Raw genomic sequence first — 16,766 nt, 5'->3', positions numbered from 1 at the left:
CCTCCCTCAGACACTCGGCACCTCACCAGTCCCTCTCTGGGTCGCTCACTGCACCAGTCCCTCTCTGGGTCGCTCACTGCACCAGTCCCTCTCTGGATCGCTCACTGCACCAGTCCCTCGCTCAGACACTCGGCACCTCACCAGTCCCTCTCTGGGTCGCTCACTGCACCAGTCCCTCGCTCAGACACTCGGCACCTCACCAGTCCCTCTCTGGGTCGCTCACTGCACCAGTCCCTCGCTCAGACACTCGGCACCTCACCAGTCCCTCTCTGGGTCGCTCACTGCACCAGTCCCTCTCTGGGTCGCTCACTGCACCAGTCCCTCTCTGGATCGCTCACTGCACCAGTCCCTCTCTGGATCGCTCACTGCACCAGTCCCTCGCTCAGACACTCGGCACCTCACCAGTCCCTCTCTGGGTCGCTCACTGCACCAGTCCCTCTCTGGATCGCTCACTGCACCAGTCCCTCCCTCAGACACTCGGCACCTCACCAGTCCCTCGCTCAGATACTCGACACCTCCGTCTCTCTCTCTTCCGCGCATTCCTGCCCGACGGCCGCTCTGCGCATGCCTGCGGCGGCTCGGTAGCAGCCGGGTGGCAGCGGCGCGATGTCGTCCGTGTCGTGGAAGCTGGACGACAGTGACAGCCGGAGGAACAAGACGAGCCGGATATTCCCGGTGCCCAGGCAGACGTCGCTCTTCCAGCCGCCCGTCCTCAACCCCTTCGTCTACCACATCGAGCTGAGCGCGGCCGACAAGCTGAAGGTGAGCGAGAGGAAACGGCAGCCGTTAGCGGAGGCTGGTGAGCAGCCGGGGGTTGAGGGTCGGGGGGTGGGGGTGGTGTTGACTTCGAAGGGTCAGCGGGTGGGGTGGCTTTAGAGGGGTATTGGGGGGGTAGTGAACTTAGAGCGGCGGGGGGTCTCTAGAAGGTGATGGGAAACGGGGGCTGTAGTTGAAAGGGGTAGGTGGGGTACCACTCAGGGGCTGTGGGGTGGGGTAACAGGTGTGTAGTTCGTGGGGTCATACATCACGAAAGCAGGTCCTTCGGTCCATCTGGTCAATGCTGACCAAGATTCCCGTCCAGACTAATCCCATTTACCCACGTTTGACCGATCTCTCTGCAAATCTTTCCCATCCAGGTACTTGGCCTTTTAAATATTGCTAACAGACATGCTTCAACCACTTCCTTTGGCAACTTTTTTCCTCATGCTGACCATACCCCGGGTGAAAAGGTGGCCGTTCCATTCCCTATTCAATCTCTCCCAACTCACCCTAAACTTACGTCCTCTAGTTTTTGACTCCTCAACCGTGCACATTCACCATATCTATGTCCCGCTTGATTTTACATGCCTCTGTAACATCGCTCCTAATTCCTTTCTGTGCCAGTGATTAAAGTCCCAACCTGTTGAATCTGTCTTTATAAGTCAGTACTTCCAGTCTTGGCAACACTCTTGTACGTTTTCTTCTCACACTTTCCAGTTCAATGGCATTTTACCTAAAACACAATATTTCAACTAAACACAATGCTGAACACAGTCTTTCGAATGTGGCCTAGTCAACACATTATTCAACCGGAACGTAACAGCCTTACTCCTATTCTCAATGTCCTGGCTGATCAAGGCTAACGTAGGAAACGCATTCTTCACTACCCTTTCAACCTGTGGAGCTATTTTCAGGGAACCATTTACTTGTACTCCTATATCCCTCTGTTCTACAACGCTTCCCAGATGAAAGTCCTTCACAGTGAATGCCCTACTCTCATTTGTCTTCCAAAAATACAACACCATGCTCTTATCCAAATTAAGCTCTATATGCCATTCATTGGCCCACTTATTCAGATACCTCCAAAAATCCTGATAACCATCTTTGTTGTCCATAGCACCATCTATTTTGTTAGTCTGCAAGACTACAAACCATGCCTCTACATTCTCATCCAAATTATTGATGCATTTGACAAATAATAATGGGCCTCAGTTAACCCCTGGGAAATACTACTAGTACTGGCCTGTAGTCCAATAAACAGTCTTTCATCATGACCCTCTTCTGCCTACCACATCATACCAACTGTGCATTCAGTTAACTAGCTTCCCTGGATCCCATGTAATCTAACTTGCCTACCATGCAGAATGTTATCAAAGTGCTACTGAAATCTATAAAGATTATGTCTATATATTCACATTTACTTCTCCAAAAAATCAATCAAATTTGGGAAAGAGAAAGCAGTCCTTAATCAACCCCTGTCTTTACGAATGCTGTTATATCTTCTGAAGGGCATTAGGATTGGTGGGTGGTGAGGGGCAACTGTGTTATCAGAATAGAATGAGGGTGGGATGTATTAGGAATAAAATGGATTGGAATAGAACAGTGACTCCTGAGTCTGGGAGAGGAAAATGGGATCGGGAACTGGGGATCTAGTTACTACAGAGAGTGGGTTCAATATCTGGATGAGTTGTCAATATTGCAAGGTTGATATTTTCATTATTGTAGGATCTGTCCAGTTCTAGACAAATAAAGTGTGACTCATTGCTGCAAGTGATGGAAGTTAGTAGGATTGAGGGGGTGTAGGAAAGATGGGGGACACCTTTGCAGGGAATGTAGTGTGGGGGTAACCAAAGTAGGATGTAGTTAGGGGAGGATGGGAATAGTGCGAGGGTGGGCAGCTGATAGTATCAGGGTCACGATTCATGACGCATTTCTGTGGTGAATGTAGTGAACTGAAGACCCTATTTTCTTGTTTGTTTACAGATAGCTTTGGCCAGCATCACCCTTGTACCTTTGCGCATTATCTGTATTTTTATCCTTATTATTGTTGCTTGGCCATTTTCACTCGTTGGACGACTTTGTTGTCCTGTATGTGGCAACCAGGAGCCAATTCCAAACTGGAAACGGTAAGTATTAGTAACTGCTGTTTGTGAACTGTCTGTCACCATTTGAATGGGGGTGGGTGGGAATTGAACTCAATTTTGGCCTTCATCTTTCATTAATGGATCTGATACTGATTATTGAGCTATCTTATAGATGACAGATTTAAATAAGATTAACATTTGAGAAGCATAAGCAACATAACATTCATTATTTTTAAAACTGTTACTCTGCTATCAGACTTTGATTATTTGAAGTGTAGTATTAGCATTTGCTCTTTTTTAACAAAATGCTTCTAGTTTACAGAGCAATCAAGGTGGACCAGTAATTGCTTTTAAAGATTGCTGCATTCTCTTGAAAGCAAGAGATTGAAGCAGGTTTCTATTGGAAACAACTTTGGTTTGATTTTGGTGTGTTTGACTTCCATTTGGAATCTGAAGCCCAAAGTGTTGGTGCTACTTTGCAAGTTAATCAAGCCAACCTACAATGTAATTATAGTTAATTTATAACTCTATAGGATATATTTTACCCCATTTGCATTTATTCATTTAATTTACAGCAGCATTATGAAGTATGGAAATATGTCCTCTTTGACCTATCAAATCAGCAACTGAGCATGACACATCCATTTACACTAATCCTACACTAATCCATTTTATTTTCCCCACATTTGCATCAACTCCCCTTTGATCTACCACTCAGTTACACATCAGGGAAAATTTATTTACAGTGGCAATCAACTTACCAAAAAAAGAAACATGTATGTTGGTGCAAGAGAGGAAAGCAGAAGAACACTTTGAGGAAATATGGTCACAGAGCAGTGGAGGTCAGGGTTAAATCGCAATTATTGGAACTGTGACAAAGCAGCCTTGCTGTGAACACTGTTTGTGGATCTATGGTTTGGTATGTGACAGCATTTGAAAGAACAATATCTTCTTTTGAATGTGCTTGAAGAATTTTAATAGACAGTATAACTTAGTGTGGCATGCTTTGGTTCACTTGGATATGTAAAACCACATTTCTGGTGTATAGTTTAGATGCCAATTAAAATTGGGAACCTCGATTTACCAAAAAAAACATTTTCTCTTCCCCTTCCTCTCGGCCAGGGTTGTAGGGTAATCATTATTTATTGTTCCAGCCTCCAGAGATTACCCAAGTCATGAATGTAGCTTTTTCCTGTTCTATTTGTTTGACTGTCACGTTGTCTGATCTATTCAAATGATGCACCTGATGCGTGGTCAGAAAATAAAGGTGGAAAATGGAAAGTATTTTTAAAATGGCCTAGTAAACATTTATAAGGATATACAATATGTTCACCACGATGTGCACAAATGTTTCTGTATTGACTGAGTGCTGTAGCTTGAATTCCTGTTTACAGTAACATGCCAGAACAATGACCTTATTCATTTTCTTTTGCCTCAGCTGTTAAGATTATTTCAGTTTCAATGCTCTCCTAAAGTCTCCTTCATACAGCAGCTTCAATATCAATGTGATCCTTGAGATTGATGGATTTTATCAAGAGTTGAAATATCTAGTTCAAGTCGTGACAGCAAAAGTCTTAAGTCCCCATATGTAAAAATGTCCAAGCGGTTTCTGATTTTGTGAGTATATTTTTCACTGCACTGAAGCCTCCTTCAACAAGGCAAAAGGATGGAAATGCAATGAAGAGCAGTTAGGCTCTTCCCCAAAGTCCAGGAGACTTTGTATGACAGTGTAGCCACATACCACAAAAGCCAAGATTTTTAAAAAGCATTTTTGCTACTTCGTCATTATGAATTTCGATTATTCTCTTCCTCTTCTTCTACCTTTCAAAGAAATTGGTTTTTACCCAATCCAGAATTTACAGAATCATTGAATCAATTCTGAAAATCCTTCTTCAGTGACTGCAGGTGTAAGCAATACACTTGCAAATCATCATCTGTGAAAGAGAGTGCCATACTATAAAGGTGGACACCTTTTAGCCTGGATTAAATTGAAATTCTCAGCCTGCAGTTTCATATTTAGAATGTTCATTTTGTCATACAGATTGGCTAGGTATGCTACAACTCCATGTAGAAGTTCAGTCTTGTTTCATAAGCTCTTGTTGACTTTGAGCAAAAAATTCAACCACTGTGTCAAAAATATCAAATAAACATTTTAAGCAGCAGCCTTTTGACAGCCAACACACTTCAGTGTAAAGAAGCAAGCATTTAAACTCTTCATAGTTATCTTGTCACAACTGGCAAAATATTCTGCTACTTAATAGATAAACTTTAATTTTGTTGATAATAGACATTACAAGAGTCATGCTTGAAAAAAGTCAGTGGCTGAGGTTCTTGACTGTGAGATGTCGATGAATTACACAATAGATTGCAAACCGACTTGGAGTTTCTTTTTTCCAGAAAAGCCACAAAACCAGCATGGCATCCTGTCATATTTGGAGCTCCATCTGTTGCATAAGAAATCATATTCCTAATCAGAATGCTTTTATCCTCAATACATATTTTAAGCCGGTTGTAGATTAATTCTCCATGGATACTTGTTTTTAACTTCCCCAGTTTGTTAATCTCTTCATACATTTTTCCATTTTTGACACATTTTAAACCAACACATGCCTCATTGTCTTGCACAGTCAATTCATCCAGTGTATCACAAATTCTGTTTTTTTTGTAGCTCTGTGCGTAGTTGATAGTCAACGTTTTCACTCATTTTGTCAATACGACAAGCTACAGAGTTATTACTCAGAAGAATTGATTTTAAAATGCTGGTATCCATTTTGACAACAGTGGTGAGCACTTCCGATACAGCAGGCATTATTAATCTTTAACCAATTGTATGAGATTTTCCATACTTTGCTATCATTTTGGAAATGTTTTAAGAAGCAATGAGACCACTATCAAGATCATTTTTAGCTTTCTTGGCAAATGACTCAAGTGTGCAATGCTTTTCAAATGCTTCTTTCATCTTCTGAAACTGAGTAATAGCATAAGTAGCCTTTTCAGGGTGTCTTTTATGTAAGTGTTCCTGCAATTATGGCTTCATTAGACAGTACCGTATTATAGATAAGACACATGGGACATCGCTGATCTGACGGGAACAGAATAAAACCATACTCCCAAGTATGTAACATTGTATTGATGCACTTTCTATAATTTCTGTTTCTTAGCAGGATTAGAATTCAAGGCTTCACTGTCTGTGAAAGACAAAAAAGAAAGTTAATAATATTAGTAGTCAACAGTTATTCCTTCACTGGCCCCGTAAATCCCCCCCAAACTGAATATAACAGATATGAACCAGAAGATGCAAACATTATCCTTCAATCTTTCTCTATTCTACAATTGACCAATATGTCTTAACATCTATTTTGATTCCTTTTGCTGGCAGCATTCACAATTCTTCCTCCCAAAATTGTAACTGGTCTGTCCTAATGTGCTCTAAATTTCTATGTTCTATGTTTAGGCACATAGAGATCGTGCCGTATGTATTTATGTATCATTAATGGGTCTTAACACAAACTAGGAATGCCTATCCAATTTTAATTATGTTGGTGCATTGACATGGATGGAATGATGGCAGCGGCATGCAAAGGAATGGCAAGGCGAAGATGAAGACGATCACAACAGCGAAAATTATGTTGACAAGGATTCAGATTGGAATCTGAATGTTGGTTGTGATAGAGCTGGTGTTCAGCAAGGTACCTTTACACTATTCCAGTTGGTGTGATTGAATAATCACGTAAGGTCTCATAATCCCCAAAGATGGTTCTTGACCGCAGATATAAAGCTGAGTTCACGTTGAACACCTCAAGCGGAATCTTCAGGGTCGGCAAGTTAACTGATTGGCTCTGTTTCACTGCCTGCAGAGATATGGTTCTTCCTGTGTTCCAGTGCCCCGGCCCTCATCCTACTGTTTTAGAAGTGCCTGCTGTACTAATGGTCGGTCAGATCTTGTGCCTTAAGTTAGGGTGCCGCCTAATGCCACCCCCCCCCCCCCAAGAATCTTCAATGCTTCTGATGACTTCTGTGTCTCCTTGGGACATGTAACTGCCCCCTTGGGGATCACTGCTTCAGATCTTGGATAATCCTGTGCAACATGTTTGGTCAACTACAACTGAATAGATTACAAGACATTTAGGCTTGAAAATAAGAGTACTTCTGTAAATGTTGGCACATAGATTCATAATCCTTAAGAATTTTTGGCCAGTTTTGCACCAGAACATATTTTGCTGCATGATAAATAGGGTCTGCACTTCATGAAGCCATAAGATAAAGGAGTAGAGTTAAGCTCTTTAGCCCATCGAGTTTGTTCTACAATTAATCAGGGCTGACTTTATTGAACCCTATTGTCCTGCTTTCTTCCTGTGATCCTAAACCCCCTTACAAATCAAGAACTTATAAGTCTCTGCCTTGCATTTGGGTGTATTTACACCCACTGGCTTAGCCTCTGTGACAATAATGTCCACAGATTAACCAATCTCTGGCTGAGCAAATTCTTCCTCATTGTTAGTTTTAAAGAGACGTGTCTTTGTTTTGATGCTGTGCCTTCGGATCTGAGACTTGCAAACTAATGGATGCATCCTCTCCATGTTCACTCTGTTCAGGCCATTCACTATCCAGTGGGTTTCAATGAGAACTCCCCACCATCTGTATGAACCATTGAGTACAAACCCATGGATATCAAATGCTCCTCATACGATAGGCTTTTCATTTCTGGAATCATTCTTGTGAACCTCCTCTAGACCTTCTCCAGAACCTGCACATCCTCCATCATTACAGTACCCAAAATTGACTAGAATATTTCAAATGCATTCAGACCAATGCCTTAAAGCCTCTGCAGTGCAATCTTGCTTTTATATTTTAGTCCTCTTGAAATTAATGCTAACATAAAATTTTCTTTCTTTGATGACCAGTGGAGTTCTGCAGAAGACAGTGTTGAAACCACAGCTTTTCAATTTGTATATTAATGATCTGAATGAAATAACTGATGGCATTGTGCTCAACCTGCATGTTAACCATGTGAGATTCTTGGACTAGGACCCCAAGTCCCTTTGCGCTTCTTGGCCTTGAATTTTCTCCCCATTTAGAAAATAGTCTATGTTTTTATTCAGTCTACCGAAGTGCATAATTATATACTTCCACCTGCCACTCTTTTTCCATCTCTCCCACCTGTCCAAGGGTTTCTGCAGACTTCCTGCACATGTGATAGTAACTGTTCCTCTACTTATCTTTATATTATCTGCAAACCTGACCACAATGCTGTCATTAATGTATAAATTGAAAAGTTGTGGTTCCAACACTGACTTCTGAAGAACTCCGCTGGTCACCAACAGCCATCCTAAAAAAAGGTTCCCTTTATGCTTACTCTGACTCCTGTCAGTCAGCCAATCTTCTATCCATACTAGACCCTTGCTTCCAACACCGCGGACTCTTGTTCAGCAGCTTGTGTGGAGCACCTTGTCAAAGGCCTTCTGAAATTCCACGTAGATGACATTACTGATTCTGAATTTGAACAGATTTGTCAAGTAAGATCTCCTGTCAATGAAACTCTGCTGATTTTGTCCTATTTATCATATTTGCAAATACACCAAAATTTCATCCTTAGTAATGAATTCAAAAATCATTATGGTACAGAACTGGGCTTGTTGGCCTATTGTATCCCTATCAACCAAAAACACTAACTTTTCACTTCCATTTCGCACACGTCTTCCCTCACCCTATCTTCCCACCACCATACCAGGGATAGAGATCCTCTTGTGCTCACCTACCACCCTGCTAGCCTTCATAATTCTCGGTAACTTCCACCGTCTCCAACAGGATCTCACCACCAAGCGCATCGTTACCTCCCCACCTGCTGTCCACTGGGATCCTTTGCCATTCCTTTGTCCACTCATCCATCCCCACTGATCTCCCTCCTTGTACTTGTAAGTGGAACAAGTGTCACGCTTACCCCTACACTGCCTCCCTCACCACCATTCAGGATGCCAAACAGTCCTTCCAGGTGAGGCGACACTTCACCTGTGAGTCTCTTGGGGTCATCTGTTGTATCGTGGTGCTCCTGGTGTGGCCTCCTGTATATTGGTGAGACCCAACATAGTTTGGGAGTCCACTTCGCCAAGCACCTTTGCTTCATCTGCCAGAAAAAGTGGGATCTCCCGATGACCACTCATTTCAATTTACCTCCCATTCCTATTCCATGTCAATCCATGGCCTCCTGTACTATCACAATGAGGCCACACTCAGGCTGGAGGAGCAGGACTTTATATTCCGTCTGGGTAGCCTCCAACCTGATAACAATTTCTCAGAACAACAAATTTCTCAAACTTCTGGTAGTTGCCCCTCTCCACTCCTTCACCATTCCCCATTTGTATTTCTTTCTCTCTCACTCACTCCTACCATCACCTGCCTCTGGTGCTCCTCTCCCTCCCTTTCTTCTACGACCTTCTGTCCTCTTCTATCAGATTCCCCCTTCTCCAACCCTTTACCTCTTTCAGCAATCAACTTCCCAGCTCTTCACTTCACCCCCTCACCCCTCCCAGTCTCACCTATCACCTACTACCTTGTTGTTCTTCTTCTTCCCCTCCCCCACCTTCCTACTCTGACTTCTCCTCTTCCTTTTTAGTCCTGGTGAAGGGTCTCAGCCCAAAACATTGACTGTTTACTCTTTTCCATAGATGCTGCCTGGCCTGTTGAGTTCCTCCAGCATTTTGAGTGAGGAACTTTTCACTATGTTTTTGTTTCCTCTGTAAAAGAGAAAATGTTAATATGATATTTTAATTTCATGTGGTGCTGGTAGTATGTACATTACTTTCACTAAGATTCATTTATTCTTTCCTGTGGCAAAGTATTTGGGCGACTGCATGTACTGCGATGGAATTGTCAGTCATTCATATTCCAAAGATTTTCTCAAGGTTAACTGGTGTACAGGAACGTGAAAGGGACTCTAGTTAGTAGAAGAGATGTAGATTAGTAAAGCTACCTTAGTAGGACTGTATGTTTGCACTGTTTTCAGTATCCAAAACCTATTTTAATTGTATTAATATTCATGGGAAATAACATGAAACAATATACTTCAAACTGAAAATCAGTTCATTTTTTAAAAGATAGTTCTTGCAAATAACGCTAATAAACAGTGATTGATACCTAATTTGACTGTAAGTTATACAAGAATAACTCATTCTGTAACCTTGGTCCTTCTTCTATCATGATACAGGTTTATCCAGTTAGGAAATATGCATTGAAATACAGTTTTTATTTTTCAAGCGAACTGTGTAATAGTCAGTTGATGTGTCAACTACTAGATTAGTCACTCAGAGATTTGAGTTGACAAAGGTGCATGTAGTTCTCTCCATGCCAATTAAATAATATAACTTAGAATTAAATAAAAATCTAGAATAGATGATAGTAGCCATGTAACAATTGGATTGTTAATGATATCATTCAGGAAAGGAAATTTGTCATCTCTTCCTGGTCAGTAGATCTGATTTCAGGCTCAGCAGTGAGTCTGGAAGTTAGGACAATTAGCTGTGGCCAGTAAATGCTGATGTAGCCAACGATACCTGGCCCTGGGAGGAAGAAGCTTATTTTAAAGGAACCTGTTTCAGTATATAGTCTGGATATTTGGAATTAATTGAGTGAGGTAATATGGGATGCAGTATGGAATCCTAAATGTGTTTATTTTTAATTAATCTTCAGGAAGCTGATGTACTTACTGAGGTTAAATATAATGTACCAAGGCTGAAAACATTCAAAAGGTTAACAGGGCTATACATTAGCACCTTTGCTCAATTAGAGAAATGTTTCTTTCAGAATTGTTCCACACCAAGTACAATATCATTTATCCTACTTTCAAAATTAAAAAAATCTAATAAAATTATTTTATTTAGATGATTCTGTTGTAGTTTACATATTTTATGTATTGTCCAAGATCCAAAAAAAAGTTATCCTGCAATAACACACACAGTTCAGCAAATCAGGCAGCATCTATGGAGGAAAGTGCACAGTTGATGTTTCAACTCGAGACTCTTCATCAGGATTAGTAAGAAAGAGGGGAGATAGTATAAAATGCTGGTGGGTGATAAGTGGATCCAGGTGAGAATGGGATGATAGGAAAGTGAGGAAGAGGGAGACTGGGAAAGATATAAGAAGTTGGGAAGTGACAGGTGGAAATGATGAAGAACTAAAGAGGATGGAATTTAATAGAAGAGGACAGTGGATAAAGGGAAGGGGGAGAACCAAAAGGAGGAATGTGGGTGATGGGCATTGAGAGAGTGGTTGGGTGGGTAGAGAAGGTAAGATTGGGCCAGTAGGATAAGGGAAAACAAGGGGGGGGGGTGGAAGGGAGAGGTTATCAGAAGGTAGAGAAATCAACATTCATACTATTAACTTGGAGGCTATGATTTGGTAGAATATGAGGTGTTATTCCTTTCTCCACATCTACCCTCAACTTGGTAGTAGAGGAAACCGTAGGCAATGTATAGGTGTGGGAATGGGAAATAGAATTAAAATGTCTGCCTACTGGGAAATCTTGGCTGTTATGACAGATGAAATAAATGTGTTTGACTAAGTGATTTAACCCAATCTGATGTAATCTGATGTAGTCAATCAAGTCTTTCTGATGTAGTGAAGGCAGCACCAGAGCATCAGATGTAATAAATGACACTGATAGATTCACACTTGCCTGGAAGGATTGTTGAGGGTCTCTGAATGGAGGTGTAACACTTAGCTAAGTTGCAGGGATAAATGTGTGGAGGGATATTGGTGGGGTGTGGTGAGCTACAAGGGGTAGTAAAGCCTGTGGAAATTAGAGAGGGGGCTGATGAGGAAGATGTGCCTAATGTGGGATCCTATTGGAGATGACAGAAGATGTGGAGAATGCTTAGCTGAGATACAGAAGCCTGAAGGCACACACTCAATGATTCAGGAACAGCTTCTTCCCCTCTGCCATTCGATCCCTAAATGAACATTGAACCCATGAACACTACCTCACTTTTTTAAATATACAGCATTTCTGATATTTTGCACATTTAAAAAAATCTATTCAATATACTTCAGCAAACACGAGGAAATCTGCAGATGCTGGAAATTCAAACAACAACACATACAAAATGCTGGTAGAACACAGCAGGCTAGGCAGCATCTTTAGGGAGAAGCGCTGTCGATGTTTTGGGCCGAGACCCTTCGTCCTGACGTTTCGGCCCGAAACGTCGATAGCGCTTCTCCCTATAGATGCTGCCTAGCCTGCTGTGTTCTACCAGCATTTTGTGTGTGTTGTTATTCAATATACATAATTGATTTGTTTATTTATTATTGTTTTATTTATTTTTTTCTCTGCTAGATTATGTATTGCATTGAACTGCTGCTGCTAAGTTAACAAATTTTACATCACATGCCGATGATAATAAACCTAATTCTGATACTTTATCCCTGTTATATCTGAGGGGAAATAGAAGAGATACGTGTGAGGGCTGCGTTGATAACAGTGGGAGAATACCCCATTTTCTGAAAAAGAGGACATCTCAGATGTCTTAGAAGTATGCTCCAAATTTTAGACTCAAAGTCAGACATATTCTACAAGAGGACAAATATTTTGGAATGTTTAAATTTGAAAATGACCCCAATTTAAAATAAAACATCACAGTGGGTTTTATGTAAAGCAAAAAGTATCTAATGAATATTTTCATATCAAGGGTCTCTGTAAAATAAAGGTTTATATAGAACTGCATAAATGCTGAGGATGTATTTATAACCTTTTCAGCCAGATAGGAACTTCTGAAATGCAGTTCCCCTTAAAAATTGGCAAAACTGATAGTAATATTTGGATTACAAAAAGATCCCACAAACAGCAGATGAGATTATCTATATTCTTATGCACTGATTTGAAGCATGGGCTTATTTTGTGGGCTCCTCATAGAGCAGGCAGAGTTTTATTTAACTAATACAGTTCTTCCAAGTACTATAGTGTAGTGTAAAATTACATCTCCACAGTTAGATGAACTCACATCTTCTAATTCAGACATGAGAATACTAAAACTGAACCAAGTTTAAATTTAAATATCTTCCCTTTTAAAAGTTAAGAAAAAATTCTTGTATTGATTTAAGTCTGATTTGCCTGATTGATTTAAATTCCTAATAGTTACTTTTAGTCTGAGATTTTACATATTATGAATATACTTTAGTTTAATTAGACTAAGCAGGAAGTGTCTTATTACTGCTAATCCGTAAAATGTACATTTTAATGCCACAATCAGTTTTATTTTATTTATTGTTTGGAGAGAATTATTTTCTCAAATTATCAGCATTTTGTAATTTCACGTTATACTGCTAAAAGGTGTAAAATTTAGTTGTTAATGCTGAGCGTTGGTTAAAAATCCATAAATGACATTTAATAATGTTACTTTTTTGATCATTTTGCTATAGTTTTTATTTTTCTCAATGTTCCATTGGTCTCTGTCATTTATCTTTTTAAATAGGGATTAAAAATTAGCCATGAATTTAATTAACATATTTTATATTGATTTTTAAAGTGTTAAAACAGGCCTATATTTGAAAATGCATTCTTCCCGTCTTTGAGATGTGAAGGTCAGTATTTATAAACTGGTTGCACCAGATGGTTAGAGAGCTAATTCAATCAATACGCTTAACAGATTAACCGTGGTGGGATGGAACATTTTGCTTAGTTGTAAAAACATAATTTGATTACATATACACTGCTTCAACTAACCTTACTTTCATCTCCCTTTACCGTAAATAAATGGCCTTAAAATATCTTGCCTAGGACTTTCAGAAATGCTGAGATTGGCAGCATTTGCCATAATGTACATTGTTTTGTGCATATTTTTGTCTTTTGTAATCTACACCAATATTTTCTGGAAAATTTACATGACTTTGCTATGTTGTACATACTGTTGATTCTGGAACTAATGAGGAATGCAATAAATGGTCAGTTAATTTTAGCACAAACAAGAGAAAATCTGTAGATGCTGGAAATCCAACACACACAAAATGCTGGCGGAACTCAGCAAGCCAGGCAGCATCTTCCAAGGGTCTCAGCCCGAAACATTGACTGTTAACTCTTTTCCATTAATGCTGCCTGGCCTGCTGAGTTCCTTGTGAATTTTGAGTTAAGTGCAGCATCTTTGTTTCTGACTGATTGATGTAAGTTCTTAGAGCAGACATTACAGAAACAATACAGAAATATTAAAAAATGCTACTTTTTTGACTGTTGTACTATTGTCATAAATATGTATGGAACACTTGCTGCCTGGTAGAAAAAAAGAATTTTGACGTAGACCACAAAAATAAAAGTGAGTGAAAAAGGAAAATTTAATCAATGCAATTCCCCAAATTGTTGCGGGAACTTTCAATTCTGTTGGTGATGTCAGAATGGGATTTTGTGGCTGGGAAGATGTTCAGAAATATTCAAGATGTCCTTTGGTTACTCATTGTTTTTAGTAATTTACATAGCTTTCAAACTCTAGATGTAAACATATCTTATGTTTTATTGTGGGATATATTATTGAAAAAGGACAAAATCTTGGATCTTTTTCTTCACTGTCAGTCATCTGTTCAATTTAATTGACCCTGTGGTTTGGAATGGAGTATGTTGTTTTGTCCACAGATCCATTAAGATAGCTAGGTAAACTCATAAAATAGTTTAAAAGGCATAATATTTCACATAGTTGCAAAATTCACTGGCGCATAAAAGCAAGAAACATGCTATGAAAAAGGTATGAACCTTTAAGTTAGAGCCAAGGATGTTGTGAACAGTGTCATTTTACAAAATAAATGCAAAGGCACTGTAGAGGGTGCAAATTAAATTTATGAGGATGATGCAGACTGGATAATTATAGATGTGAAAAAAATTTAACAGGCTGTTCTTTTTCGGTTTAAGATACTGGAAGCCGAGACTTAATTGAAATGTAAAAACATTGAAGGTGCCTAGAATGGATAAAAAGAAACATTTCCCCTACACCAACCAGTCATTTAGTCTCCGGGCCAGCTTACTATAGGCGGCAGTATTAGAAAATGTTAAGGGGAGGATGTTTTTAATCATGATAATGGTGGATATCCAGAATTTCTGCCCTAAAAAAGGTGGAAGCAGAAGTCCTTGTTGTACTGGAATCAAAGCTATGCACTATCAAGTAGAAAGTGGGATTAAGTGAATAACATGAAAGCAATATCCTGACTGGCCTTTTGAGTTGTAAAATTTCTGTGATTTTTTTTTTGAAGAAACAAAGATGTAAGTTGACAAAACTTGTTGACTCCTGATGAAGGGTTTCGGCCCGAAACATTGTCACTACCTCCTCCCATAGATGCTGTCTGGCCTGCTGAGTTCTGCCAGCATTTTGTGTTTTTATTTATTTCCAGCATCTGCAGATTCACTCGTGTTGACAAAACTTGATTTGGTTTGAGGCCTAGTCTGCTGGTCTGCTAAAAAGCCATTTGACATGCTTAGTACATGGAATATTATGTAATTCCATTGGCCAATAATGCTGTGCTAACCTTTATAAGCCTATTCCACAATGAACCTGACCCTTCCCTCCTACATATTCCATAATGCTCAATTTTTCTTACATCCCTGTGTCTATCTAATATTTTAAATGCTTGTATTGTATCAGCCTCTACCATCAGCCCCAGCAATGCATTCCCGACACCTACCACTCTGGGTAAAAATATATTTTTTAAAACTACTGACATCATCCTTAAATTTTCCTCCCTCACCTCAAATGGCTTTTCTCTGATATTGGCCATTGCCATCTTGTGAAAAGGTGCTGTCTGTCTACTCTATATAGGCCTAATCTTATACACCTCTGTCAAATTGCTTTTTCAAAGAGAAAAGTCTAAGCTCACTGATGCTTTCCTCATAAGATATTCTCTGATCCAAATAGCATTATGATAAATCTCCTCTGCACCCTCTCTAAAGCTAATGAGGTAACCAGAACAGAACAAAATAATCCAAGTGGGGTCTAACCAGAGTTTTATAGAGCTGCAACATTTTCTCACAGCTCTTCAACTCAGTCCCCTTACCAATGAAAGCCAACGCACCATTAACTTGCATTGATCCCAAGATCTCCCTGTTCCTCCACACTACCAAGAATCCTGCCATTAACCCACCTTCAAGTTTGATGTTCCAAAGAATATCACATCGCACTTCTCCAGACTGAACTCTATCTGCCACTTCTCTGCCAAGCTCTGCATTCTATTCCCATCCCATTGTAACCTATGCATGACTGATCAACAGCAAACCAAGTTAAAATATTATCAATAAAGTTTCTCTTTCAATATCATTGTATTTGTCAAGGGTCTTTCTCATCTATCTCGCAATCTCATTGACCTCCTACCATCAGACAGAAGTTACCATAGTTCCTTCCCCAGGCAGTGCGATTACTGAACGCAATGCCACCTATCCAGGTCTCATCACGTAGAAGCGCTAGTAGCATTATATTGTTTATTTTTTTAACTTGTGTCATAAATGTCAATCTTCTGGATTATATTTTATTTGCTAATTTATTTGTGGTATTATTACTTTCTGTTGTGCCTGAGTTACATGTACTGTGTTGTGTACTTTGGTGTGGAGGAATGTAGTTTCATATGGCAGCATGTAAACAGCTGAATGACAATAAATTGAAATGTGAAGGTAATTGTTGTGGACCCTTGGACAGTGCAATGTGATTCTTGAGCAAGGTGACCATTGTTCTAGGAAAAGACTACAGCGCCTGGCATTTACAAGTGATTCCTTTTCTATGTACTACTGAGGCTGGTTCCTTAAGGATTTCATACTGGGGGAGGGGGTAGAGGGGCAGGGAGTGAAGGGAATAAATTCCCACTATCTATTAATTTCTCCCAATAGTGTGTGTCTCAAGTAGCCTCTGACAACCAAGTCCAGCACTGGCATTCATGTATGGCTTAGCTACTAAGCCTGACGCAACA

General features: G+C 40.0%; 1 protein-coding gene across 1 annotated transcript in view; it reads left to right on the top strand.

The window, feature by feature from the left end:
- Positions 1–474: 474 nt before the first annotated feature.
- lpcat2 (lysophosphatidylcholine acyltransferase 2) overlaps positions 475–16,766 on the top strand; it is a 77,267-nt gene continuing 60,975 nt past the window's right edge. Inside the window, exons 1-2 of the mRNA XM_073069977.1 lie at positions 475–762; positions 2,743–2,885. Of these exons, the coding sequence (XP_072926078.1) occupies positions 607–762; positions 2,743–2,885 (299 nt within the window). The 5' untranslated portion in view covers positions 475–606. The remainder of the gene's footprint in view (positions 763–2,742; positions 2,886–16,766) is intronic.

This window comes from Hemitrygon akajei, chromosome 17 (assembly GCF_048418815.1).
Source record: "Hemitrygon akajei chromosome 17, sHemAka1.3, whole genome shotgun sequence".
In the NCBI taxonomy this organism is placed as follows: domain Eukaryota; kingdom Metazoa; phylum Chordata; class Chondrichthyes; order Myliobatiformes; family Dasyatidae; genus Hemitrygon; species Hemitrygon akajei.
This window is presented reverse-complemented; position numbering and strand designations above follow the sequence as displayed.